General features: G+C 41.2%; 1 protein-coding gene and 1 non-coding gene across 3 annotated transcripts in view; one reads left to right on the top strand and one right to left on the bottom strand.

The window, feature by feature from the left end:
- PAPSS2 (3'-phosphoadenosine 5'-phosphosulfate synthase 2) overlaps positions 1–26,026 on the top strand; it is a 79,488-nt gene extending 53,462 nt beyond the window's left edge. Inside the window, exons 4-13 of one of the 2 annotated variants that reach the window (XM_014864354.3) lie at positions 47–185; positions 728–846; positions 968–1,081; positions 2,602–2,713; positions 6,263–6,277; positions 10,827–11,032; positions 20,774–20,909; positions 21,963–22,231; positions 23,315–23,544; positions 24,138–26,026. In XM_014864354.3, the coding sequence (XP_014719840.1) occupies positions 47–185; positions 728–846; positions 968–1,081; positions 2,602–2,713; positions 6,263–6,277; positions 10,827–11,032; positions 20,774–20,909; positions 21,963–22,231; positions 23,315–23,544; positions 24,138–24,279 (1,482 nt within the window). In that variant the 3' untranslated portion in view covers positions 24,280–26,026. The remainder of the gene's footprint in view (positions 1–46; positions 186–727; positions 847–967; positions 1,082–2,601; positions 2,714–6,262; positions 6,278–10,826; positions 11,033–20,773; positions 20,910–21,962; positions 22,232–23,314; positions 23,545–24,137) is intronic. The other variant, XM_014864355.3, reaches the window with a different exon arrangement.
- Positions 16,742–16,867, bottom strand: LOC123283650 (U6atac minor spliceosomal RNA). Its single transcript, XR_006524326.1, has one exon. It is a non-coding gene; the product is annotated as a U6atac minor spliceosomal RNA (small nuclear RNA).

Genomic DNA, 26,026 nt, shown 5'->3' with positions numbered 1-26,026 from the left:
TCATTGTGAAACCTCTTCTTACATTCTTACTCGTATTTTCTTTCAGGATCGTGAGAAAGCCCGCGAAATCCATGAATCGGCGGGACTGCCGTTCTTTGAAATATTTGTGGATGCGCCTCTAAACATTTGTGAAAGCAGAGATGTCAAAGGCCTCTACAAACGGGCCCGAGCTGGGGAGATCAAAGGTAGGAGAACCAGCTCAGCGAGCGGCACCCTTGCCAGTTACTTAGCTGCCAGTCCCTCTCAGTCTGTCCCCAGAAATCCCTCTGAAGTTTCAAAGACTGCTTTCCAAAATTGCATACAGCATACGCAAGTTTTTATCAAACCATAATATATTCATTTTGTTCATGGGCTTATTAAAAGGTGGGCTCGTAATTTTCATGAACTGTCACCTCAGCCACAAGCAATAAAGTTCAGAGCACTCCAATGGTTATGGATTTGTGAGTGTGTAGAAGGAGTGTTTCAGACTTTTTCCTTCTCCTTGTCTGCCTTTTTGATTCTAATCAGCTGCAGAGGGCTTGGACTTAGCCAGATTTTGTTGAAAATTGGGGCCTCGACAATATAGTTTATTTTCTTACTATGGCCAGAGGTCAAGGATGGCCGTTTGACCTTTTCTGTTATAATCTGAATTCTTACTTTAATAAATTATTCTCACATATGTTATGTCTTATTGATTAAAAAGATTGTTCTGTAGGTGCAGGTGTGACGTTCATCGTCTGTCTTGCAGGGTTTACGGGTATTGATTCTGATTATGAGAAACCTGAAACTCCTGAGCTTGTGCTTAAAACCAACTTGTCCTCAGTGGATGACTGTGTCCAGCAGGTAGTGGAACTTCTGCAAGAGCAGGTGGGTGGACTGGTTGTCTGATTCTTTCTAATTTAATGAAGTCGTGAGAGATCATCTGTTCACTGAAGCATTCTTTTTACTGTCTTCATTTCCAATTGTTACCAATTCCGCTTCATTTCAGAACATTGTACCCCACACTGTAATCAAAGGCATCCATGAACTCTTTGTGCCGGAAAACAAACTCGACCAAGTGCAAGCTGAGGCTGAAGCTCTCCCTTCATTATCAATTACCAAGGTAAGAGGGTGCAGACTGGCCAAAGGAGACTTAGGCTTCATGCCAGTCATAAGAATCTGTTTACAGTTCCTCTGAACAATAGGGAAGGTATGCATAAGGGAAATGCAATGTCCAGAAAGAAAACCACTTCATCTTGCCAATTTTTTTTTTATCTGTTCTCCAAACAAATTTGTCACCAAGAGTTGCCACAAGGCAGCTGATCAATGCCATGTAGATGCAGACCAGGAGGGTAACTTCTGTATTTCCCTAGGACAATTTTACAGAGTTGTCATTATGCCTTCAGTAATAGGCAGAAATTATTTGTTGGCAGCTGCTAAGAAAACAGTTTGTCCAGAATACAAGTGCTTCTTGGGCAATCTAAATGGAATTTGAAGAAAACAAAGAACAGCTCGGTCCTAAAATAATATGAATGCCTTGATCTTTTGCTGCTCTGCAAGTTCCGCTCTTCCCTCATCGGGGAGGGTCCAGTCTGAGGAGAGAGGGAAGCAGCTTTGGTTGCATTGATTTTACTACCCCAAAGATATAAGATGCAACCCCAACACACTGTCCTGCAGATGCCTTGACCTTTTTATGGGTCAGTGTTAATTGGTCCACACAAGGTGATCAAGTCTTCGCTGGTAACTTTACATTATCCATTAAAACCTTGGACACCTTAATGAGAGACAGAGTAAGTTGGGAACTTGCTTCAGCTCATGAAGTCTCCATACTCTAAGAACTCATGACAAATTTATATACAGAGCCCCCTGAATCTAAAAAATAAATTCTAAGTTCTCCAATGCTCCGGGAAGATGAGAAACTCTTAGTTATGATTACAGTGTAGAAGGGTAGTTCCGATAACAAAATGGGCTGCCAGGTACAGAAGAACTTCAAATAATTTAAGGATTAATGTTTTTGATCCTAGAGATGACAGGAAAGGCTTCATAGCAGTAACGCATGAGCTGCAATTTAAAGGATGAATAGGAGTTTTTAGGTGGAGAGGAGGATAGGCCTGAAACCACATGTATGTTTAGACTACACCTTGTCTGGCATTTTTGGTGAATAGGCCCCCAAGTGGGGAGTTAGAATGGGTAGAAATCCCTACGCAAGCCCCAAAGGACCAGAGCTTGAAGGGCTTCCAATATCATGCTGAGAATTTGGACTTTTATGTTAGAGTCAATGATTTGCCCAATTCACTCAAATAACTAGAACATTCAGTGAAAAAGCATAGCCAAACTGGAATTATTGCGGAAAAAAAGAAAGAATGAACAGTGAATTTTCAACACACTTGCACATCATATGGGTAGAAAGAGCCTCAAGTGTTCCAATAGATCATCTCAATTTGAAATCTTTTCACCACTCTCCTGTAGACTCAAACTCATCTGGCCCCTAGATCATGAGTCAGCATAACATACAGGAATACTTAAAACATAAAAGGTTCTGACCTCATTCTCCTGTTAACTGTGTAAGAAAGGACTCCCCTGGCGCCAGATGGCTGGAAAACAGAGCTTATGGAAATGTTCACCTGCTTTCCTGTTTTGCAGCTGGATCTTCAGTGGGTCCAAGTTTTGAGTGAAGGCTGGGCCACTCCCCTCAAAGGTTTTATGCGAGAGAAGGAGTACTTGCAGGTTTTGCACTTTGGCGTCCTGCTAGATGGTATGAGTTTTTTGTTTCTTACTCTTCATTATTAAAGAAAAAAAATATTTCTCAGAAGTCTTCACAAGAACAAGAAATGTTATGCCTTGGTTTGTAAATCTTATTGTGAAAATATCTAGATCATTTACAGTGCGTCCAATTCTATTGTGTATCAGCCTCCATTTTTAGCATTTTTTTGGTTATCCTTAAAGGATTATTGATTATTTAACACTAAAGAACTGAAAAATGAAGGTTTAACTTGCACACAAAGCTGAGAGAAGGTTAAGTCTGCTTCAACGCCACCTGCCCTTTGCTGGCCCTGGTATTCAGAAGGCAGTAGACAGTCAGAAGCACTTGCCAGCTGCTGGGACCATCCTGGGGCAGCCAGGATGCACTCAGTGCACACTGCTGACTGGCGGGGTGCCTCCCACCCTCCAAGTTGGTCTGCAGCTGCTCTCCTTGGTGGATAGTGAAGTGTTGATATTCATGTCCACGCATGAAGTATATTAGGATGGCTTCACCCAGTAAACTCCAGCAGGGGTTGTTAGGGCAGCTTCCTGTGCACAAGCTGAATGGCTTTTAGAGAACTGATCTGGTCCAGGTTGGAAGCATGTGTTATTCAGAAAACTTCTGGGACTTTCTATGATCATTTTCTTCCTAGAACTACCTCAGCTTATCAAATGGAGCTTGTCTATGTCAAGACCTTGGGGAATGACTGATTAGTGGGGAACGGGTGGTGGTAGAGTTGTGCTAAATTTGTAATACTGAGCAGGGCTCCAAACCCTTTAGGAAGAAAAATCAAATCAGATGTTCTTTCTTGGGAAAGGTATTCATGTTCTGGGCCTGTGCCTCTGCCTGGGGAATGGGGCGTAAAGCCAGAATCAGAACTCAAGGACTCTGGTCAAAATGAGGTCTCTCTCCTTATTCCTCTGCTGTGGCTGATAATGTCCCACAACCTGAGACCTTCATTTCTTGGATTAAATAACATTCCAAAAGACACCTGATTTACTTATAGCTTGCCTTAACAATAATAATGCATATCTGTACAGCATTTCTCTGTTTTCAGAGCATTCTCTCAGGCATTATTTTATTTGATCCTTATGAAAGCCCTAGAAGAGAGGCAACTATTATTATACTGCTTTACAGATGAGGAAACTGACCTAAGGTTAAGTCCTTTTCTCAAGTTCATACCATTGATAAGTGAGGGGTCCAAGACCAGAGTTGAGAATCTCCTGACTTCTGGCCTGGTGCTCCCTCCATACCAGGCTGCTCTCCTGATGTCCTTTCCAATAAAAGCTAGAAAGCCAGGATGTGTGTACAAGAAAGGCTGACATTTACCTTGATGTGTTAATTTTGACACATGCTGAACACAAGCTGGATCAAGTAAATGTCGCTGGACTCAGCAACCAGCCACAAACAAGAGGTTGAGTTGACCATGAGCATTCAGGCCAGAGCTGTGAAAAAGACAAAGTGAACCACATTGAAAATGAGGACCTTATTACAGACACAGTACTGTCACCTTTGACAAGTATTTGTTCCATAAAGAAAAACACCAGGGCAGTGGCTGTGGTTGCAGAAGTAAGTGTTGATGGAAATCAGGGTCCTTAACCTGGGCTCTAGGACTTCAGAGTGAAGGGACAGAAAACATCCTAGACTAGTCAAGAATAGTCTGTGTGTTAAGAAGGGGAGAAGGGGAATTTTCCTGGGCTAAGAGTTCATAGCTTTTGATAGATTTTTAAAGGAGTCTTTGATCCAAAAAGAAGAACAGCTAATGCAGATATTCTATTTGGATAATTTAGGCAAAATCTCTTGGCCTCCCTCTCACACCCTTCCAATTTCATTTTATGGTGTTCTTCAATTTGCAAAACATACTGCTTTTCTTTTTCTTATTTGACCCTCACTACCATAAGGTGGATGAAACACTTATTATTGCTCCCACTTCCCACATAATCTGGTGTCTATTCCCCCAAGCCCACCAGTCTGGGGATATGAATGAGGTCACTTTCCCATTAATACTTGAATCCCGCTAGTTCCCAGCCCCTACCTGCTCATACAGAAATCCTAGTTCTTAACAAAGCCTACACCCACGTGTTTGTGGGAGTTCTCAAGGAGTATGTTTCCTGTGCTGTCGAGTCAGGCCCACAGCCGTATACCACTTGCCATGTGGATCTGTGTGGCTCTCTGCACCCACAGAGGTGCAGATCCTGCCCATTCACTCCAGCCACTGAAGTCCTTGTACCCACAGGGCTGTGGCAGTTCACCGACTCTTTCTCAAGTGGGAGGAGGATGCTCCTTTCCTCTGTGCTAACCCCGGTAGAGGACCCTCTTGCAGGTTGCTTAAGTCCCACAGAGTTAGAGAACTGAGTGAAACAACTGTAATCTGTACACAGGCCTTTATTCTCCTGTGGTTGCTGGTGTGGCTATGTGAGGGGAGGTTAAGACCAGAGGTCATGCTGTTTCTATAACCCTCACCCCATTCCACCTTCAGGCCTGTTTCTGGGACTCTCTGCAAGACTCTTTCTTTCCCTGCAGGGCTTCTGTGCTGTGCATCTACCCCTGAAACCAGAGTCCACTAGACATGTCTATGCAACCCCAGTTGTAGTTAGGATTCAAAAGTTCCAACACCCTCCAGAAGCCTCCTCAACTCCCAAGTAAATCAATTAATAAAAATAGGTACCAGGGATATAGTATGCTGCCCCTCTTCACCTGAGCAGAGGCAGGAAATCAGAGTGGGTAAGAGTGAGCTGTGGAGCCAGACGGTCTGGGTTCACAGCCAGTGATGAGCTATGAACCTGGGGCAAAGGCCTTAAACCCACTGGGCCTCAGTTCCCTCATCTGTAAAATGGGGATTTAATAACCATACCCATCTCATTCAGATGGTGAAAGTTTAAAAGAATAAACGGCTTTCTAAGGCAGGACTTAAGGGCTTTCCATATATACTGCCAGCATTTATTCAGCACATAATGTATTCCGACCCTGGCGTTTGACATGGGATATCACATTGAATCTGGATAACACACTGTGAAGATATTTTGTCCGTATGAGGAAACAAGCACTGGAAAGTATAAGTAACTCACTCAAAGAAGCCTGCATTCAAATCCAGGTTATCCCGGGTCTAGTATCTGTACTTCTTCTACTGGGCAGTTTCACGTCCTCTAAACATCTGGGATTCTAGGATGTTCGAGAGTAGTTTGCTTCTACATCTCTTAAAGTCTGGTCTGGAACCATTTGACAGTAGTTATAATAACACATATTTGTAAGAGACAGCTTCTTGCTGAAGTTGCGGGGGGGTGGCTACTGACATATGTTACAATTATTATAAAACAAGTAATTATCTGAATGATGCTTTTGGGTTGCATTAAACAATATTCAATACAAATTCTGGTTTCACCAGCTTTTGCCTGTCAGATGTTCTCTATTTTTAAAAATAGCAGGCGCAAATATCTTAGTATATTCGTTTGTTGTATGTGTGAATTTTCATAATAGGAATTTGTTCCTTGACATTGTTGCTTTAAGATTATTTTGGTGGATAGCTGAAAACGTTTCTTACTTGTGCTTGTATTTCTCTAGGCGAGGTCGTTCCTGGTATGTACTTTAACTTTCCAAGTAGTTAAATTATTGTAATTCAATATGTTACATTAATTAGAAGTGGTTAAGAACATAACTAAAAAAAAAAGATCCAAATGAACCAGTTGGAATTGCTAACAATTCATGATCCAACCAGTTAGAATAGAATAATGCTATATCCTTCTGTTGACGGAGTCCAAAAAACAGAAAATTTCTGGATCAGACACAGCTGTTGTTTTTAGTGTTGTCTTTAGCTGACAAAAGTAAACTGGTTTCTAAATTATTGTTGCACATTTTATTCCCGAGATTTTAAAAATTTATGATCCTTTCTGCTAATTACTTCTACTGAATGTTGGTCCTCATTTAGTTTCACAAATCTGGACCTTTTTTTCCTATTGCATTTATAAAATGTTTTCAATGGATGATGGATAGGTCAATTTTAGATGCAATTTAAAGTAGATGCACCTGGTTGGATTGTGGATGATTGTCCTTCATTTGTTTGTGATGTGTGATTATGCATGAATTTAATTTCAAGCTATGATGATTGATAGTTAGAGAACTTGGAATAAATACACAGTTGCCGTGACTGTAAACATCTGCACTGTGCCAGAATGAAAAGGTAAATTTCTGAAGATATCATTTATCTTTGGTATTGTTTTTATCATTGTTGTTTTCCTGAAAAAAGTCTAGTTAAGCAATAAAAACTAATTTAGTTTTTGTGTAGAAACAGTCCCAAACAACTGAGGAGCAGATCTACAAGGTTAAAACGACAGGCTTGAAAATTATTTAAAGCAAAAGCAAAATTATTCAATTGAACATGGAGTTATGTCTTGGACTAACCATGCCTAAAAAACTACACTACTCTTTGCCAAAGTGAAATATACCACAATCAGATCATCAGGGCGGTTCCCACCAGAGCTGAAGCAACAATGGAAAAAGAATGACAGCCCTAATCAATGTTTAAAGCCATGGAGAATGTTTCAGCACAGAGTTAAATTGTTGGATAAGTTTATGTTTTAGGAAGTTACTAAAGATGACAAAACCACGGGAAATCTGCTTACACTCATAGGGAGTTTACCTATAGGTGTCTGAAATCAGTTGGCATTACTGCTCAGTAGAACTCCTTTCCATAACATCCCACAGATTAGCTCTCTTATCCTGACGACCTGTCAGGGAGTGCCGTTCCCTCAGTTCAGATTTTCACTCAAGGCTGAGATGAAGGTGGATCAGACGCTACACTGGGCAGGGTCCTAGTGGACCGAAGGAGGCGATTGCGGCAGGAAAGTGGAGTATCCCTTGCATTTCAACCCAGAATAATGGATGGGAAACAGCGCTGCAAGCATGTTGCGGGCAGAGCTAGGCTTCCTCCAGCGTCCTGCCCACCTTTTGCTTTGATTTTGTTTTGATAAAGTCACTCCTTATAAGCAGGGTGGTCAGTAATCCACAGAATGCATGATTTCTAGTGAGATCATCAACATGTTATTCTTTGTTAGCTTCTCCTCCTTTTTCTCAACTAGACTATGTGGTGGGTTCAATGATCTTTTATCATAAACCTCCGTTGATCTAGAGCTTTACGGTCTGACTCCTCCCAGCAACCAAGGGATTTACATATTATTTATTATCCTTTTCTTCAAGTGAGGAAACTGAGCACAGAGAAGGTGAACAACACAGGTAGTACATGTGAGAGCACTTGACTTTGAGTTTGGTGTTCTCTGCACAGGGCTTGGACTGCTCTTGTTGCCCACGAACTTTAAAACAAAGGAGTTACTTGAATGGCAAAACCCATGCACTCTCTGCATAGTATCTTACTTGTGGTTTATAAAGGGTTCCAGAGCAGGTTGCAAGATTTCATGAGAGGCAGGCATTCTTTTTTTTTTTTTTTTTTTTAAAGATTTTATTTTTTCCTTTTTCTCCCCAAAGCCCCCCGGTACATAGTTGTGTATTCTTCGTTGTGGGTTCTTCTAGTTGTGGCATGTGGGACGCTGCCTCAGCGTGGTCTGATGAGCAGTGCCATGTCCGCGCCCAGGATTCGAACTAACGAAACACTGGGCCGCCTGCTGCGGAGTGCGCGAACTTAACCACTCAGCCACGGGGCCAGCCCCAAGAGAGGCAGGCATTCTTTATTGCTGGCGGTTGCTGTCCATATCCTGTGACATTCTTTAGGTCCTAGTAACTTTTGGAAAGTATTTGAAAGGTGTGAAGTGATATACCTGGAGACTTTGGTTTCATAGCTACTAAGGAGAGTGTTATGTCCAAAGGAATATATATATATATATATATATATATATTTTTTTTTTTTCTTTTTGAGGAATATTAGCCCTGAGCTAACATCTGTTGCCAATCCTCCTCTTTTTGCTGAGGAAAACTGACCCTGAGCTAACATCCATGCCCATCTTCCTCTACTTTATGTGTGGGATGCCTACCACAGCATGGCTTGACAAACATTGTGTAGGTCCACACCCAGGATCCGAACCAGCCAACCCCGGGCCGCCAAAGTGGGACGTGTGAACTTAACTTCTGTGCCATCAGGCTGGCCCTGCTCCAAAGGAATAGAACTCAGATCTCAGATCTTTACCTCTATGAGAGGTGCTCTAAATGTTGGATTTTGAAAGTTAGCTTTGGAAGACTTCATTAATCCATGGTACATTTCCTGAAATCCATAAATCACAGCATTTGTTTCCTCTGGAGTTGAATGTTTTCTTTATTCAACTTCCTTTCATTCCCTTCTGAGGCTTGAACTTGAGAACTCCCCCAAAATCTCCCTAATATTCGTTAGTGTTATACACTTAACTATGTGCCCCCATTTGCTCACCTGTAAGTACAATTAAGAGACTAACATATTTGTTAGAATGTTAGGGCACCATTACAAAAGAAGGAAAACAGGTGTGTAATTTCTTTTACATTATCTGGCTTCATTAAGAAATTACATGTTTCCAGGGAACCAAATTGTATCCTTTTAAGCTCCAAACTAAAAAACAACTAAACCTTTTAACCATTTTATCTAGAAACATTTAAAAAATGTTCTTACCTCTAAAAATACCCAAACAACAACTTCTTATTCACTTAAAAAAAAAAAAAAGAATGTTTTAAAGAATGGAAACTTTAAAAAATGACTCCATCGTCACTAGTTATGCAAGTTATTAAGCTGAGCTCTAATGTACTAATACCCTGAGAATTGGGGAGCTGTGGGATTGTTGGCCCCATTCTAAAGGACCCCCCTGACTTTGTATTTTTAGTTTCTGTATTAATTAGGGTTACCAGAGAAACAGAACCGTTTGTGTGTGTGCACGTGCACAAGAGAGGAGATTTTTAAGGAATTGGCTCATGCAATTATGGAGGCTTGGCAAATCCAAAATCTGCAGGGTAGACTGGCAGAGTTACAGTTCAAGTCCAGAGGTGACCTGCTAGCATAATTCCCTCTTCTTTTTCTATTAAGGCCTCCAACTGATTGGCTGAGGCCCACCACATCATGGAGGGTAATCTGCTTGACTCAAAGTCTACTGACTTAAATGTTCATCATATCTAAAAATGCCTTCAGAGAAACATCTAGAATAATGTTAGACCAAATATCTGGGTACTGCAGCCTAGCCAAGTTGACACATAAAATTAACCATCTCCATTTCTAATGTGTGTTTTTAAACAGTCTTCCTGTCCCTTCCTTTATTGTCCAGCTGTCACTTGACATTTCTTGAGGCTGAAAACGTAACTTTTCTGAACACTCCACTCCACTCCTTCTCATTTGTTGCCTTGAATACGGAGAGACCAGAACACCCAGTTGATTTAAATTCCTTTTAAAGTAAGAGACTCAGCATGAAGGTGAGAGGCACTCACTCTCCAAAGAAAGTGCCTGAGCTTTAGTAAATAAACTTTATGTTGTTTTTCACTCTGGGTTTTTCAACTGATGGTTCCCCATTGTAGTTGAGTTAGCAAGACTTGTGATTCCCTTTTCAAAAATATTTCAAGGTGAGGCTGTGCCTGGAGCCTAGTAAACAAACAACACCACGGGGACCACTTGTTTAGGGTTCTGTTGGTTAATGTTAGTTGTCTGATTTTTTTTCTTTTTCAATTCAATGTGTTGGTGGTGAAATTAGAGCCTAAACAGATAGTAAGAGACTTGCCAACCTTGTTACAAGTTTCATTTCCAAGAAAGACTGGAGGCTTTTGTTTTGGTTTGTTTTGCCTACCTTTATTTTGTTACTTGGGTTTTTAAACACTAAGCTCCCAAATGCATTGAGGTCAGGATCATTTTTAAAAAAGGAATTCAGAAGGGAGACACCCGGCCCCCCCATCCTGGTCCCGCAAATTAGATCGCTTACTGAAGCCACCTCTGCAATTTGAAACTCAGCCCATTTTTCACAAATGCCGCATCTCCTGCTTTGAGAAGACCCCTAAGGACTTCTCATCATAGACGCTAGAGAAACCAGTGCAGCCAATGCACCACGTTGGATTTAGGTCTTAATGCCTTTTGCAGGAAATGTTTGGAAGGGACATTGTGTACATCTGAGTCATGCTTAAAGGACAGCACACCTTTATCTCATATTCACACATCACGTGGCTCTTTCTACAGATGGCGTGATCAACATGAGCATTCCCATTGTACTGCCTGTCTCTGAGGATGAAAAGAAGCAGCTGGAAGGGTGCAGCGAGATCGTCTTGACACATGGTGGACGGAGGGTGGCTATCTTACAAGACCCTGAATTCTATGAAAATAGAAAAGAGGAGTATTGCTCCCGTGTGTGGGGGACAACATGTGCAAAACACCCCCATATCAAAGTAAGTTGCAAAATCTTTGGAAAGGCTTTCTTGATCCCTTTCAATTTAGGACAAAAATAATTCCTTTTAATTCCTTCACAAATGACTTAGGAAAACCGAGGTTACATGGAAGAATGCATTTCTAAGGGAGGTTTTGCAGGCCTTGCGTTGGAGATCTTTTTAGAAAGAGGCAAAGAAATGTCTTTGTATTCGAGGGCCTGATCTAGATGATATCTTCAGTCCTGGGCTCTTGTGATGGCTGTTGCCCTCAGCTCAATGGGAAACAGCTGGACTGGGTGGAGAATTTAGTCAAGCATTATGAATAGAGGACCAAAATCATAGTCATAGCTATGCACAAAACTATAGCCAGAGCTTGCAGCCTTGCTTATCTTGAAAATTCACAGGGAAAGTCAATTTCTTCATACAGCGTGGGTCCAACCAACCACTGGAAAGAGACACAGAGTTTATTCTCTGTGGCCAGTGTTGGGGGGGGGGGTCGGTCATTGACATCCTTTGGGTGAACAAACATCAGCACAGATAGTGGCTGAGTTTCCAGAGGGAAGATACCACATTTTCATCAGTGGATATTTTTAAGATTGAAAAGTGTGTTTACCTGATTAGGATTATTTTGAGGCTATCCTCCCTGAAGGCAGAATAGACTAAAACTCCTCAGATTCCTTCACAGCTTCTAATTGCTTTTGGTGACGGTGTGGGACTGGAGGGTATTAACGGAATTGCTGGTAGCGGTTCATTTCCCATAAAGAAAAATATGTGAAATTGAATGCAAAAACATTCATTCAAGATTAGAGCATTAGGGTTGAAATTTAAAGATATGTACTGCTAATTTGACTTGTCACATTCCCTAGTCAGAATAACTAACTTTCAGAAAGTTCACAGGATTAGAGAACAGTTGAAAGCCCTGGAGACTCTAGAAAACACATCCTCTCTCTGGGCTCACTTTCTTCATTTATAAAAGGAAGGGGCGGGGGTCCAGCCCCGTGCCCGAGTGTTTGGGTTTGCGCTCTCCACTTCGGTGGCCCGAGGTTTCGCCAGTTCAGATCCTGGGCGTGGACATGGCACTGCTCATCAAGCCATGCTGAGGCGGCATCCCACATGCCACAACTAGAAGGACCCACAACTAAAAAAATACACAACTATGTCCTAGGGGGCTTTGGGGAGAAAAAGGAAAAAACAAAATCTTTAAAAAATAATAATAAATAAATAAATGGAAGGGGCCAGACTCAAAATAACTCCGAGATCTCTTCCAGGCCTGTGACCCTGTAAAATGGATGTTTGAATAAACCTGTCTGAACCTGTCAGGCAAAATTATTTTTTGTTTTGTTTTTTTCAGTTGTGGAATGTTGCAATGTAGGAAGGGGTTTTTAAGGTCCCTGGTGGTGGCCTCTGAACACAAGAAGTCAATGGGCAAGCAAAGCAGCTTTTCATTTATTGGACACAACTCCCCATCCTTCAGATAAGCATCTTTAATCTTAACGCACATCCGGCTCAGGGCCATCTGAGCAATTTCTCTCCCAGAGGCTGGCAGACAGTCCTTGAAATTGCTTGACACTGACTGAGAGCTACTTGAGGAATTGTGTTCTGGGCCTTAATTATGCCTCTGATTCACTCCTTTACTGATCGTAATCATATAGGTTTGGAATTTTATCTTCACTCAGTGACTTAAAGAATAGTGGCTTTTCATCATGACAGCTCAGATATTTCTGCTTTTTGGGCCTAACATCCATGTACACATGATTATCACTAACAGAAAAAAAAACTAAGGAAGCTCTTAAGCAATTATTTCTTTTCATCTTGTCTTGCAACATGTGTTGGCAGTTGGAGTTCAGAATTTTTTTAGAATCCAGGAAGACTGGTGGTATAACTTGCGGCCTTGACGATGCAGTCAGTGACTCTATACCGATAGGTCATTAGAGGGACTCTATCAACATCCCCAGTGAGCCAATGGTGAGAAATGGGCTGTAGATAACCAGAGAGAGAAAGTCACTCACCCTGTGTACACTACACTTGGAGAGTTGAAGGTTGTGACTACCAGACACACGACACAGGTTTTATTGGGAAAAGAACTCTTCATTGCACTTTTTTTTAGCATCTTGAAATTCACAGTAATATTTCATTATGAGGGTTTTTTAGAACCTCAAACCTTCCAAAAGTAATTCCTTCCGAAAGTAATCATGGGCCTTCTTGTATTTCCATGTGGCACTGGGAGAAATATTTGCATGGAAAATTGTTAAAAGTCACCAAGGAAATCGTCTGCCTCTGTTGCATAGCTCCTCACTGAAGTCACCTTGACCTCCCATTTAGGTCATCCCAACCCTTTCTCTTGAGTCACTAATGTGGAATCACGTGATATGATCGCAGATGAAATCATGATGGGGAGCAGGTGAAACTTGTACAAACAATGCTTAGCGGGTCCTGTTGCTTTTCATTCATGGCTTTCAAAGCTATTCCAAACAGTAATTATTTTTCACAATGCTCTTGTGAAGTAGCTAAGAATCATTACTCCCATTTTACAGATGTAGAAACCAAAAGAACAGAGTGGAGAATATATATGCATTTATATTTAGCTCTGCAATGAAGACCCTATGATCAATTAGATCAACAGAAACACTTGGGGAGCTTTAAAAGTTACTCATGACTGGGGGCTGGCCTCGTGGTCTAGTGGTTGAGTTCGTGCACTCCACTTTGACAGCTCGGGGTTCACGGGTTTGGATCCTGGGCATAGACCTACACACTGCTCATCAAGCCATGCTGTGGCGGCGTCCCACATACAAAGTGGAGGAAGATTGGCACAGATGTTCACTTAGTGATAATCTTCCTCAGTGAAAAGAGGAAGATTGGCAGCAGACATTAGCTCAGGGCCGATCTTCCTTACAAAAAAAAAACAAATTACCCATAACTGGATCCTACCCTTACAATTCATATTTAATTGGAGTGAGGTCAGTTCTGGGGGTTGGGGCTTTTAAAACTCCCTGTGACTCTGATGTACCCTGAAGGTTGAGAACCACAGCATTAGATAATTGTCTGGAGTCGTTCCTTCTATGACTCTGCTTGAATAGATCCTGCAAGCACCTCACGCTCAACGTGTGCAACCTCTCCCCAACCTGTTTCCCGTCCCGTGACCCCTAGCGCAGTGAACAGCTCCACCATCCAAATGGTGGCCCATGTCCAGAACCTGGATCTCATTCTTGCTTCTTTCTTCTCCCTTGTTCATTCAATCACCAAGTCCTGATGAGTCTGTCTCCCAGGTATTGCTTGAATGGGTTCACTTCTCTTCTGTTCCAGCTTGGGCTGGGACATTTCATTTCTTCCTTGTCCTTTGTCTTACTCCCTTCTGATCTTTTCACCATTATTCAGCTAGAGAAAACTGTTCAAGCTTTATTTTGGAACTCCTTTATAAAGATATGACTTCATATCATCACCTCTCGCCACCACTATCAACATATTCTCTCCTCCAGTCATTCTCAGCAGGTCATTATATCATCCTCTCTCTTAATTTTGCACATGGTAGTCCCTCAACCCTAGGGCACTGTACCTTCCACCCCTGCCTCCTCACCTTCTCTGCTACTCCTTTCCTCCCTTAAGCAGTTGGCCCTACTCCTATGACCCATAAGCCTGACTGGGTACCCTGTCTTTGTCCTTCCAGAGTGCTTTGCCTTGTCCTGTGCACACCTGTCCCATGATATTCTTCCCCATTTACTCTTCTGTCAATCCACTCAGACTGCCAAACCAACAGATCCAGGACCACATCTAGATCCATCTTGTTTACCATCAAGCTCCCAGCAGCAAGCCCGGCGCCTAGTGCATGAGTGCTGACCGGATGGAGGAGGAATGGAAGATTCTCCTGAAGGCACTGCTGAAATATCAGCATGGAGACCACTGATGAGAGGGAGTGGGGGCAGTGGGAAGAAGACCCTGGTTTGGAGGAGTCCTAGATTTGGCTCCTGGCTTTCTTAAGGCAGCTATGTGCACTTGAACTCAGCCACTTCCTCTCTGTAAAACTGCCTTCTCATCTGAAAATGGGGGCATTACGTGCACGTGACCTACAGGTTCCTTACAGCTCCAGAATTCCGTGACTATGATAGATATCACAGAAATGCATATATATTCTCCACCTGTGTCACGTGTTATTCTTCTCCTCAATTCTGTTCTCTGAACCCTTTCAGCATGACCTTGTATTCCTGAACCCACCATTGCTTACCTTCTTTCTTGTTTCTTTCCCTTCTCTCTTCTCCCCTTTTCATTCCCACCTCTGCACCTTCCCACCCTTAGCTGCTCCTTTCTTTCCAGTTTGCACATTCCGTGTTCCTCTCCACATTGTTTCTTTCCAGTCTTCCTCTCCTTGCCCTCTTTGAGCTGATTTACCATAGCTTCCTTAGTCTTCATCCTTGTGTTTAAGCTCATCCTTCCCTTCTTTTTGCATTCCTGTTGTCTGTGATTCCGGGCCCAACTCCCCTTTCACTACTTCACTATCCTCCCTTAGAGCCTAATCCTCACTCCCCTCTGTGCGTCCAGTTCTGCAAACTCTCTAGCTGTGCAAGCTCTCTTGCCTGCCTTTGGCAGGAGGCTTGGAAGGAGGTTGGGACTTCTAGGCCACAAAGCCCTGGGAAATTAGGCAGAGCCACTGGACCTCCCTTCCTGATAGCTGGACCACAGTTCTGGGGACAGTTGGACCATCTTGGGGAGAGAGATGCCTTTTGTCTCTTGCCATCCCAGAAAGGCCAAAAGCATCGTTTCAGCATTGGTCTTCAAACAGACACATTTTTAGGCTGGGTAGTGAAGGAAATTGGTTCACTGTTGCCTTCACCCATAGAACAATAGAGGGTGGACCCCTAGCATCCAGAATGAGTTACTGCACTCCCAGGGATTTGGGGTCTTAAGTCTTTCAAAATTTATCTGTGGTCTAACTCTAAACAAGGAGGAGAAAGTAAATGTATAGGTATGGGTATTTGACAACGTTCTTGGTGAGTGATTTTCCTGAGCACAGAGTGTACAAAGAGGGCCATGAAAACATAACCAAATTCCTTGCACAATCACCCTCTCTCTACCCAGGGTTTCCCAACCATAGTATTATTGACCTTTGGGCTGGATGATTCTTTGCTATGGGGGCTGTCTTGTGCAATGTAGGATATTTTGTAGCCTTCCTGACCTCTATACACTAGATGCCAATAGAACACCCATCCCTGCTCCAGTCTTGACAATTAAAATTGTCTTCAGATGTTGTCAAATGTCACCAGGAGAGTCAAAATTGCCCTCTGTTGAGAACCATGGCTCATTCCTTGAACCCCTATGGAATGCAAGTCATTGTAAACCCCAATATCTGGCCATGACAGGGAATGTGAACCAGGGGTTTGCCATCAACCCCTTCATCAGTCAGCTTTCTCTCCCCTGCTCTTGCCTCCCTCTCTTCTGATGATGTTTCCCATGGCCACAGTGTTCTTGGACAATGTAAAAGGCAGGGTTATGGAATTAGATGAGGGGAAGGATTGTGAACTGTTATTTGACTGAGGCAAAGACTTTCTGCAATGTTTGTCTCAAGGGTTGAGGGGAGACACTGGCTGTGAGATAAGTTGTAATTGATTGCACTGCAATATCATATGGAATGTATCTAAGTTTAGAGAAAAACAAAGGTTGTCATGTTTCCTTTTTTTCCCCCAAGTTTATTGAGATATAATTAACATATAACATTGTATAAGTTTAAGGTGTACAACGTGGAGACCCTGATTAGATGCCACAAAGGAGGTGGCAATACCTTAACCATATGTGTGTTGTCAGGCCCAAGGGCCTCTTCCATCCTTGTCAAGGGGAGTGCTAACCTTCTCTCCTTTCATCCAACTGTCATGTTTTTCTTTTTTTATTACTTTGACCATTCTTCACACCAGGCTCACCTCTAACATTTGTGGGGCCCAGGGCAAGAATACAAACGTAAGCCCACATACCATATTTAAAAGTTACATACCTAACTAACAAACTGTTAAATAAAATATGTCTTATCCTTCTACTTTGACAACTATGCTTTGATAATTATCTGGAAGGCCAGGTTCAAATTTAGACTTCTTGGCTCTGCACCAGAATATGGTAGTGTGTCAACAGTTGGTCTTGACCTGCAGCCAAGCTCTCCTTCTCTTTCCATGCTTGGCCTTGTCCCATGCCATGAGGGTCCTCTGGATCATCTGTGGGCACCCCAGGCTGGATGTATGAACTCTACCCACAGCCCCTGCAGATGCCACTCGCTTGACCAGTCCTAAGAATTAGGACCACCCTGGGCATGTGGTCCACCGTGGGGAGATGAGGTTTTCCCACCCCATCAGCCAGCTCAGGGCTGACTGGGCAGGGAATTCCAAAGTCCTGGTTTCACAGATCATGGTCAAGAGAGTAGATGCCGATTCTGGGTAGGCCTGCCCGCAAAGGGTTTCCTTGCCCTGACAGGAGGAGCACAACCCAAGGGGGCCAGAGTTGGGCCAAATGAAGTGTGGGACACTGTGCCGATGGTTCTTTCTAAAGGTCTCCATGCTTTTTGTTCCTCACTTACCTTTTTCCTGAAGTCACTTGTTCAACTGAGACTGGGTATTGAAAAGTGAGGGTATTAATATTAACCTCAGTGAAATGCTCAGTGAGTGAAAAATAGGTCTTATCTATCAATCTATCTAGGCAAAAAACTTATAATCTAAAATCTACCATCTTAACCATTTTTAAGTGTACCGTTCAGTAGTCTTTAGTATATTCATATTATTGTGAAACAGATCTCTAGAACTTTTTCATCTTGCAAATATGAAACTCTATACCAATTAAACAACTCCCCTTCCTCTTCCCAAGCCCCTGATAACAACCATTCTATTTTCCATTTCTATGAATTTGACTATTTTAGATACCTTATATAAGTGGTATGATACAGTATTTGTCTTTTTGTGACTGGCTTATCTCACTTAGCATAATATCTTCAAGGTTCATCCATGTTGTAGCCTGTGACAGAATTTCCTCTGTTTTTAAGGCTGAATAATATTCTGTTGTATATATATATATACAACTTCCATTGTTTATCCATTCCTCTGTTGATGAACATTTGGGTTGCTTCCATCTCTTGGCTAATGTGAATAGTGCTGCTATGAACACGGGTGTGCAAATCTCTTTTGAGACCTTGCTTTCAATTCCTTTGGATATATACCCAGAAGTGGGATTGCTGGATCATATGGTATTTGTATTTTCAATTTTTTGAAGAAATTCCATACTGTTTTCCATAGCAGTTGCACCATTTTACAATCCCAACAGTGCACAAGTGTTCTAATTTCTCTACATCCTTGTTAACACTTATTATTTTCTGTTTTTGATAGTAGCCATCCTAACAGGTGTGAGGTTTGTATTTCTCTGATGATTAGTGATGTTGAGTATCTTTTCATATCCCGATTGCCCATTTGTATACCATCTTTGGAGAAATGTCTATTCAAGTCTTTTGCCCATTTTTAAAATCAGGTTATTTAATCTTTTGTTGTTGAGTTGCAGGAGTTTTTATATATTCTGGATATTAACCTCCTATCAGATATGATTTTCAAATATTTTCTCCCATTCCATAGGTTGCCTTTTCACTCTGTTGACTGTATTCTTTGATTGACAAAAGTTTTCAAGTTTGAAGTAGTCCCATTTGTCTATTTTTTGTTTTGTTGCCTGTGTGCTTTTGGTGTCACATTCAAGAAATCATTGTCAAGTCCAATGTCCTGAAGATTTTCTTCTATGTTTTCTTCTAGGAGTTTTATAGTTTTAGGTCTTACATTTAGGTCTTTAATCCATTTTGACTTAACTTTTGCATATGGTATAATATAAAATAAAATAAGGCTTTGACTTTATTCCTTTGTATGTGGAAATCCAGTTTTCTCAACACTGTTTGTTGAAGAGACTCCTTTCCCCATTGAGTGGCCTTGGCATGCTCAAAGATTATTTGAGAAAAATGGGGTTTTAGCTAATCAGTCTGTGCTTAGCCTTGGATGTAGATTTGGCAACATTTTTCCACTCTTTGGACATTTCCATTTGTTTTTAAAGTAGAGATAACTAAGAAGGACGCTTCTTTTGGGAGTTTTCATAGAAATTGTGCTTAGTGGTAATTAACTGGTAGAAAAAAATTTGTCTGATTTTTTTTCCAGAGCCTCTATTTTGGGTCCTTATTGAAAGTAGTCTAAGATACCTCAGGCTGTATTATGAATATGCTGCAGTGGTTCCCAAAGAGTGATTGACAAAACACTGGGGGTCCCCAAGACCTTTCCACAGAACCCCCAAGCTCAGAACTATGTTCATAATACTAAGACATTATGTGCCTTTTTCAGTGTGCTGACACTGGCACTGCTGGTGCAAAAAACATTGGTGGGTAAAACTGCTGGCACTTCAGACTCGAGACAGTGACAACTGGCTGTGCTCGTATTGTGCCCCTCGCCACCATGCGCTTGCAGTAGAAAGAGTGCCAGCTTCACTAAAGAATATTCTTGATGAAGCTGTAAAAAGGATTATTAAATCCTGACCCTAGAGACCATGTCTTTTTAATAGTTTGTGTGGCAAAATGGGAAGTACACTTTAAACCACTTCTGCCACACACAACAATGTACGATGGTTGTCTCAAGGAAGAGTATTTGTGCGACTGAGCTACAGGAAAAACCAGCCACTTTTTTTCATGGAACACTATTTTTACCTGAAAGCATGACTGATAAACTATGGTTATTCAGACTTGGGCATTTGACAGATATTTTTCAAAATGAACAAAGTGAACCTGTCACTTCAAGGCAAACAACTGAGAGTACTGGTTGCCAATGATAAACTCTGAGCTTTCAAGCAAAAAAATTTTGGAAAGCTTTTATTTACCACAGTGAGTTTGGCAGCTGCCCAATACTTAAAATATTTTCAGATGAGACCAGTAGTGATATTAACAAATGAGGGTTTTTTTAATATCCTAAAATGAAATATTGTCAACCATTGGGAGATTTACAAACTCAGTGAACCAATACTTTCTAATTAAGCAATATATAATGTCACAAAATCATTCATGAGTAAAAGATTAATTCAACGTACAATAGATTTTAACATAAATGAGTATGAAAAGTGTGTTGATATGGTTTCATATTCTGGTGGAATTTACCCTTAAGAAACTAGCAATTGTTGAGTTTTGGTGTAATATTAAAGAATATCCAGAATTATGTAAAGAGGTTATTCAAATATGCTTCCTTTTTCCAACTACCTACACATGTAGTTGGATTTTCTTTATATATTTCAGCCAAAATAACATATTGCCACGGAATAAATGCAGAAGTAAATATGAGAATCCAGCGGCTTTCTATTAAGTCAGACATTAAAGAGATTTTTCAAACATGTAAAACAATGCCTTTTTAATCTTTTTTTGAAAATATTTATTTTTTACTAGAAAACAAAATGTTATTTATGTTAATATTTAATAGGTTTATTATTGTTAGTTTTAAGCAAACTAATAAATACTTTTAAAGTTTCTCAGTTTTAATTTCTCTGATATGGAAAATGATGATAGATATAACCCACATAAACAAGAGCCCTTTGGGGAAGCCTCAATAATCCTTCAGAGTATAAAGGGGTTGAGAGAACAAAAAGTTAGGAATACTATGCTAGAAATGCTGAAGAACTGAAGGCTGTTCTTAAACAGTAACTCAAGATTGGTCCAGAATGAGAAAATTTTTTCCAGATAAAATAGAAATCGATATTAATCACTAACAACTTTAATAATGGTCTTTGTAGATGGTGATGGAAAGTGGGGATTGGCTGGTTGGTGGAGACCTTCAGGTGCTGGAGAGAATAAAGTGGAATGATGGGTTGGACCAATACCGCCTGACACCTCTGGAGCTTAAACAGAAATGTAAAGAAATGAATGCTGGTATGTAGGCTAGCTCTATGCTTTTGTTAATACTCCTTACCATCCTCTGAATACAGAATTGAGGATATCAGGAATCAGTATGTTTATAGTTTTAAAAAGCTGGAAACACCTATCAATATGTCTATTGATATGAACTAGAAATAATTTATAAAGTTGAAGTATATCCATTTGTTGGAATACTATACAGCAGTTAAAAATATGCACTGACATAGAAAGATGCCCAAAGTGTACTTATTAAGCAAAATGTAAATTTCAGAACAGTATATATAGCATAATTTTAGAAAACAAAATAAAATATGCATTTTAAAAACCCTAACCTACTTCGGTGTATAGAAGCAGAAGTCTCTGGCAGTATGTGCACCACACTGCAGATGACAGTGGCTACTTCTTGGGGATGATTTGGACCAAGGGGAGGGGAAGATTTTCACTTTATATATTTTGAAAAATAGAAAAAGTAACGATAGGATTACAGGTGATTTTTATATTCTATTTTTGGCTTTTCTGTATTTCCCAAGTTTTCCGTAATGGATATATATTAATTTATTTCATAACCACAAGGAAAAATTAAGCCTCTCAGGAGTCCATCACTCAGCAGAGTAGTTTGGAAGATTTCTTTAAAGTGAGGGTGAAATACTTTTTACGTCTTTAGATTGTTAAAGTCTTGCACAGGCCCCAGAAAATGTTCCTTGTCATTATCCGCCCCGGGGAAGAGACTGGAGCCGAGTGCAAGAGGACTGATTAATGCCAGCCCCTGCCTGAGCCTTGGTTTGCAGGAAAGGTCCTCACAACAAACGTTTTCATTTCTGAGTCAGGTGCTCCCTTTAGGGCTTCCTGCCTCTGTGTCCTGTCCCTGTCCAAGCAGTCTGGCATTGGTTGGTACCTTTAGAAGAACACCTCTAAAGACCAGGTGGATTTTCCAGCTGATTATCAAAAGCAAGAGAGTATGATAAGTGCACTGAACAAGAAACATAGCTGCGTCTTTCCTTTCTATTCTTGCGGACAAGTGACACTGTGCATTTCTTTGATCTTGGCTTTTATGTGTTCCTTTCCCAGATGCAGTGTTTGCATTCCAGCTGCGCAATCCTGTCCACAATGGCCATGCTCTGTTGATGCAGGACACCCGCCGCCGGCTCCTGGATAGAGGCTACAAGAACCCAGTTCTCCTGCTCCACCCTCTGGGTGGCTGGACCAAGGATGATGATGTGCCCTTGGACTGGAGGATGAAGCAGCATGCAGCTGTGCTTGAGGAAGGGGTTCTGGATCCCAAGTCAACCATCATTGCCATCTTCCCATCTCCCATGTTATATGCTGGCCCCACAGAGGTGAGCAGTTCCCTGAGCTGGGCTATGGGACTCAGAAGTGCAGGCTCAAACTTAGAAGAGCGAATGAGTCTCTGGGATCCTTCTTGCTCATGAGCCGATTCTGGAATCTTCTGGTCTCTCTTCTTCATCCAACTTAATTATCTTTCCATTTAGTATTTCTAAGAATGCTAGAAACCTCAAATCAAACTTGTTATACATTGCCTTTGAGAATATGGAGGTTGGCACGTGAATGAGGTGAACAGTGCAGCTTAACTGGATTATAGGGCAGGTTGTATCTAACCTAATATTCAATTTCCAAAGTTCCAGTTACTCTTAAGTGATTCATCATGCGCTGTGAGCTATATTAGAGAGGAAAGTATGTGTTTAAAAGCTTAATGACTCCTTTTCATCATAACACAGTGAGCCTTTCACACAGAGACTTTCTTTGTCCCACTGTACCACCAGTGGAGTAGATTTGAACAAGTTTTCGGGGAGTACAATGAATTGAAAGGGTCTCAACCCTTTGGAATGCCCCAAACTGAGTTTAATAAATTAATTCTCTTCAACTAGATCCAAGTTCCAGGCCCTTAGCTCTCCTCTCCATCCTCTGTACTTCTATCTGAGCTTGAAGAGGGCAATTCATTTTGAAATCCCAGTGTTGTGTTGAACTAGAATCAATGTCTGCATATAATTAGCTCATTATTGGCAGTCAGATAATAAGAGATGTTGGAGTTTGTAATTTGCTTTAAACTCTGATTTATTCTGGAGGGATGAAGTGGACAGTAAAATTCACATAGTTCTGTAGAACAGTAAGATCGGAACATTTCTGGTTCACTAACCTGTTTGGAGAGGATATTGGGAAATACAACCGCAGGTTCGGGGGAGGGGGCGTGATTCTTATCTTAAAACTCCTCTCCTACCCAATGTAACAAAGGCTGAAGAAGAGAGCATGGAGTCTCAGACACCTCACTGACTTTCTTGCAATTATTAGTTGATCCACATCACTGAATTACTTTTAAAGCAGAATAAAGGCATCTCTGTAAACAGGGACCCAAGAGAATTGGTCGGTGATGACCAGCATGTCCCTTATGTAATGTTTCCTAGGTCCAGTGGCACTGCAGGTCCCGGATGATTGCAGGGGCCAATTTCTACATTGTGGGCCGGGACCCTGCAGGAATGCCCCACCCTGAGACCAAGAAAGACCTGTATGAACCCACTCATGGGGGCAAGGTCCTGAGCATGGCCCCTGGCCTCACCTCTGTGGAAATCATTCCATTTCGAGTGGCTGCCTACAACAAAGCCAAAAAAATCATGGACTTTTATGATCCAGCAAGGTAGGTTTTTCAGAAGAAAATTCTTTAATCAGCATCTATACAACTGGAATAATAAGGCAAAATTTTGGCTCTTTGGAAAATTCTCCAGTGCATCTCCACATACTCCTAATTGGAATGAGAGTCCCTTGAAGGCCAAGACCTGGTCTTACATGTTTTGTGTCCCTAAAGTTGTAGCACAGCCCCTTGCATATAGTAGATGGTCCATAAATATTTCTCTTTCAACCTACATTGCTTGAGCGTGCACTGAGTGCCTGGCACATTTAGTGAAAGGAAGTCAATGCAGGAAAAGATTTCGATGAGTCTTTATGGGACATTCACCATGGTAGGAGCTCACAGAAGTAGGCAGAGCAATGAAAGACACTTCCCATGAACAGAGTAGGTACATGGTAAATATTGAATGGATAGCTGCCGTTATTTCCCTTTTCTTCTGGAAGTTCCTTTACTGAAGAGTTAGCAAACTGCCCAATTCTAGAAGATGCTACATTTTACAGAAAGAAAAAATGTGCTCTAAGAATCCATAAATGCATTCCAGAAATCTTTGGGGTATAATGTTATTTACCTGCACTGAGTTCTTTGTTGCTACCCTGTGACAGGCACAATGAGTTTGACTTCATCTCAGGAACTCGTATGAGGAAGCTGGCCCGGGAAGGAGAAAATCCCCCTGATGGCTTCATGGCCCCCAAAGCCTGGAAGGTCCTGACAGATTATTACAGGTCCCTGGAGAAGGACAACTAAATGCCCTTCGGCTCCAGAGTTTCTTTCTGAAGTGCTCTTTGATTCCTTTCTCTATTTTTGTGATTAGATGCTTTGTATCCAATTGCTTCTCAATGACTGATTTTAGTGTTTTATAATGAGGGAAAAATTGTGTTTACAATTTAAAGTCAACTTCAAAATATATATATATATATATATAAAATCAAACTGAAGACCAAATCTTAGCAGATAAAAGCAATATTATCATCATTTCAGGATGAAATTAGTTGCATTCTCTACTGCATCTGAGCAGGAAGGTCCCAGATTTCTTAAAGCTTTGACCTTGTGTCTAGTTTACTTGCCAAAAAGTAAAGCATATTTTCCAGCTAAAAGCTTGCCCACCAGCACTCACCCAATGTTGTACACCAGTAATAAAGTAAGTCAGATGAGGAGGCTTTTCTATACATCTGACCAAAAAAAAAAAAAAAAAAGATTTCTCACCCTAAATGAAGTGTCTTGACACGTCAAGATTCTTGCTAACATTTCACCCCTTGCCTGTATACAGCCTTACTGCCAATCTCTTCTGTGCTGAAGTATGACTTGACTGGAGAAACCAAATGTGTGAAAATGTGAATTTAATCTCAGATCTATGCAACCTAGTTCTGCCGTGAAAGTTATATTGTCTGATAAGAAAATAAGTCAATGCCCTTCTGTGAATAAGATAACTCCAGTTAATTGGCAACTTTTAATTAAATAGCATAGAGTGCTTTGATGAAAAGATTTGCACCCAGGGCTAGACAATCTGGCAATGTTGTGGAAAGTTGATTTTTCTCCTCTTTGCTGTGGTCATTGGGTCCCATGGAGAGGCTGTGCCTGTTGACTGCAGCAGTGTCTGCTGTAACCAAAGACAATTCACATTAGCAGACTAGCGAGCTGCTGGAACTGGAAAAGACTGCAGAAAACATGGAATCCAACCCTTTCATCTTACAGGTGACCAAACTAAGACGATGCACAAGCACGTGCTTCGTGAGCTGCTGAGCACTATAACAAAATGCAAAACTGGCATTATTAGGAAGTACAGGTGGCACTACAAGAGCATCCAGGCCACTTGACTCCCTGTCCAGTGCCCTGTCTACACTGTACAATACAGGAGCTGGGTCTGATTCCCCTCAACTGCTGAACAAATCTCCTTGAACAGATGGAACTTACAAAGCAGTAAGTGGATGCTGAAAGGTCCCGAGTTTTCTAAACCCAGCTGATTTTACTGCAGTTGAAAAAAATATTGTTCCAAAGACTCATGCTGTTCCGAAACATCCAACCTCTGATGACTTTACTTCCTGGGAGGCAATCTTTTGTACTTCATGCATAATTCCTTGTTGCTAAGGAATATATGAAGAAACAGTACCTTTTGTACATAGATCTCTCTGGAAGAGACAAACTGAAAAGAGAAAACTGTGATTTTTTTCGTATTCTCAGTTTTTTTAAAAAAACGCTAATCTTAGCCAATGAAAGTTCTTTTGAGAATAAATTACATACAATGGCCACAGCAAAGTCTAACTGTCTTTAATAGCTTAGTGCCTGTATTCATTTGATCGGAGGTACTCATTACTGCCTTTTTTTAAAACAGCGTATTTATTGAAAACATGAGATGCAGTGCCTTAACCAATATATTTAGTGATTTTTTAATATATTTAAAACTGTTCTGCTCTAGGACCACACTTAATGACAAATGATCATCTCTATGTACAACCGATGCTTGTTCTTATTTTAATAAATTTCTCAAAACAAA

The sequence above is a fragment of the Equus asinus genome, chromosome 2 (assembly GCF_041296235.1).
Source record: "Equus asinus isolate D_3611 breed Donkey chromosome 2, EquAss-T2T_v2, whole genome shotgun sequence".
NCBI classification, from domain to species: Eukaryota; Metazoa; Chordata; class Mammalia; order Perissodactyla; family Equidae; genus Equus; species Equus asinus.
The sequence above is the reverse complement of the archived record's forward strand: the minus strand, read 5'-3'. Positions and strand labels throughout refer to the sequence as shown.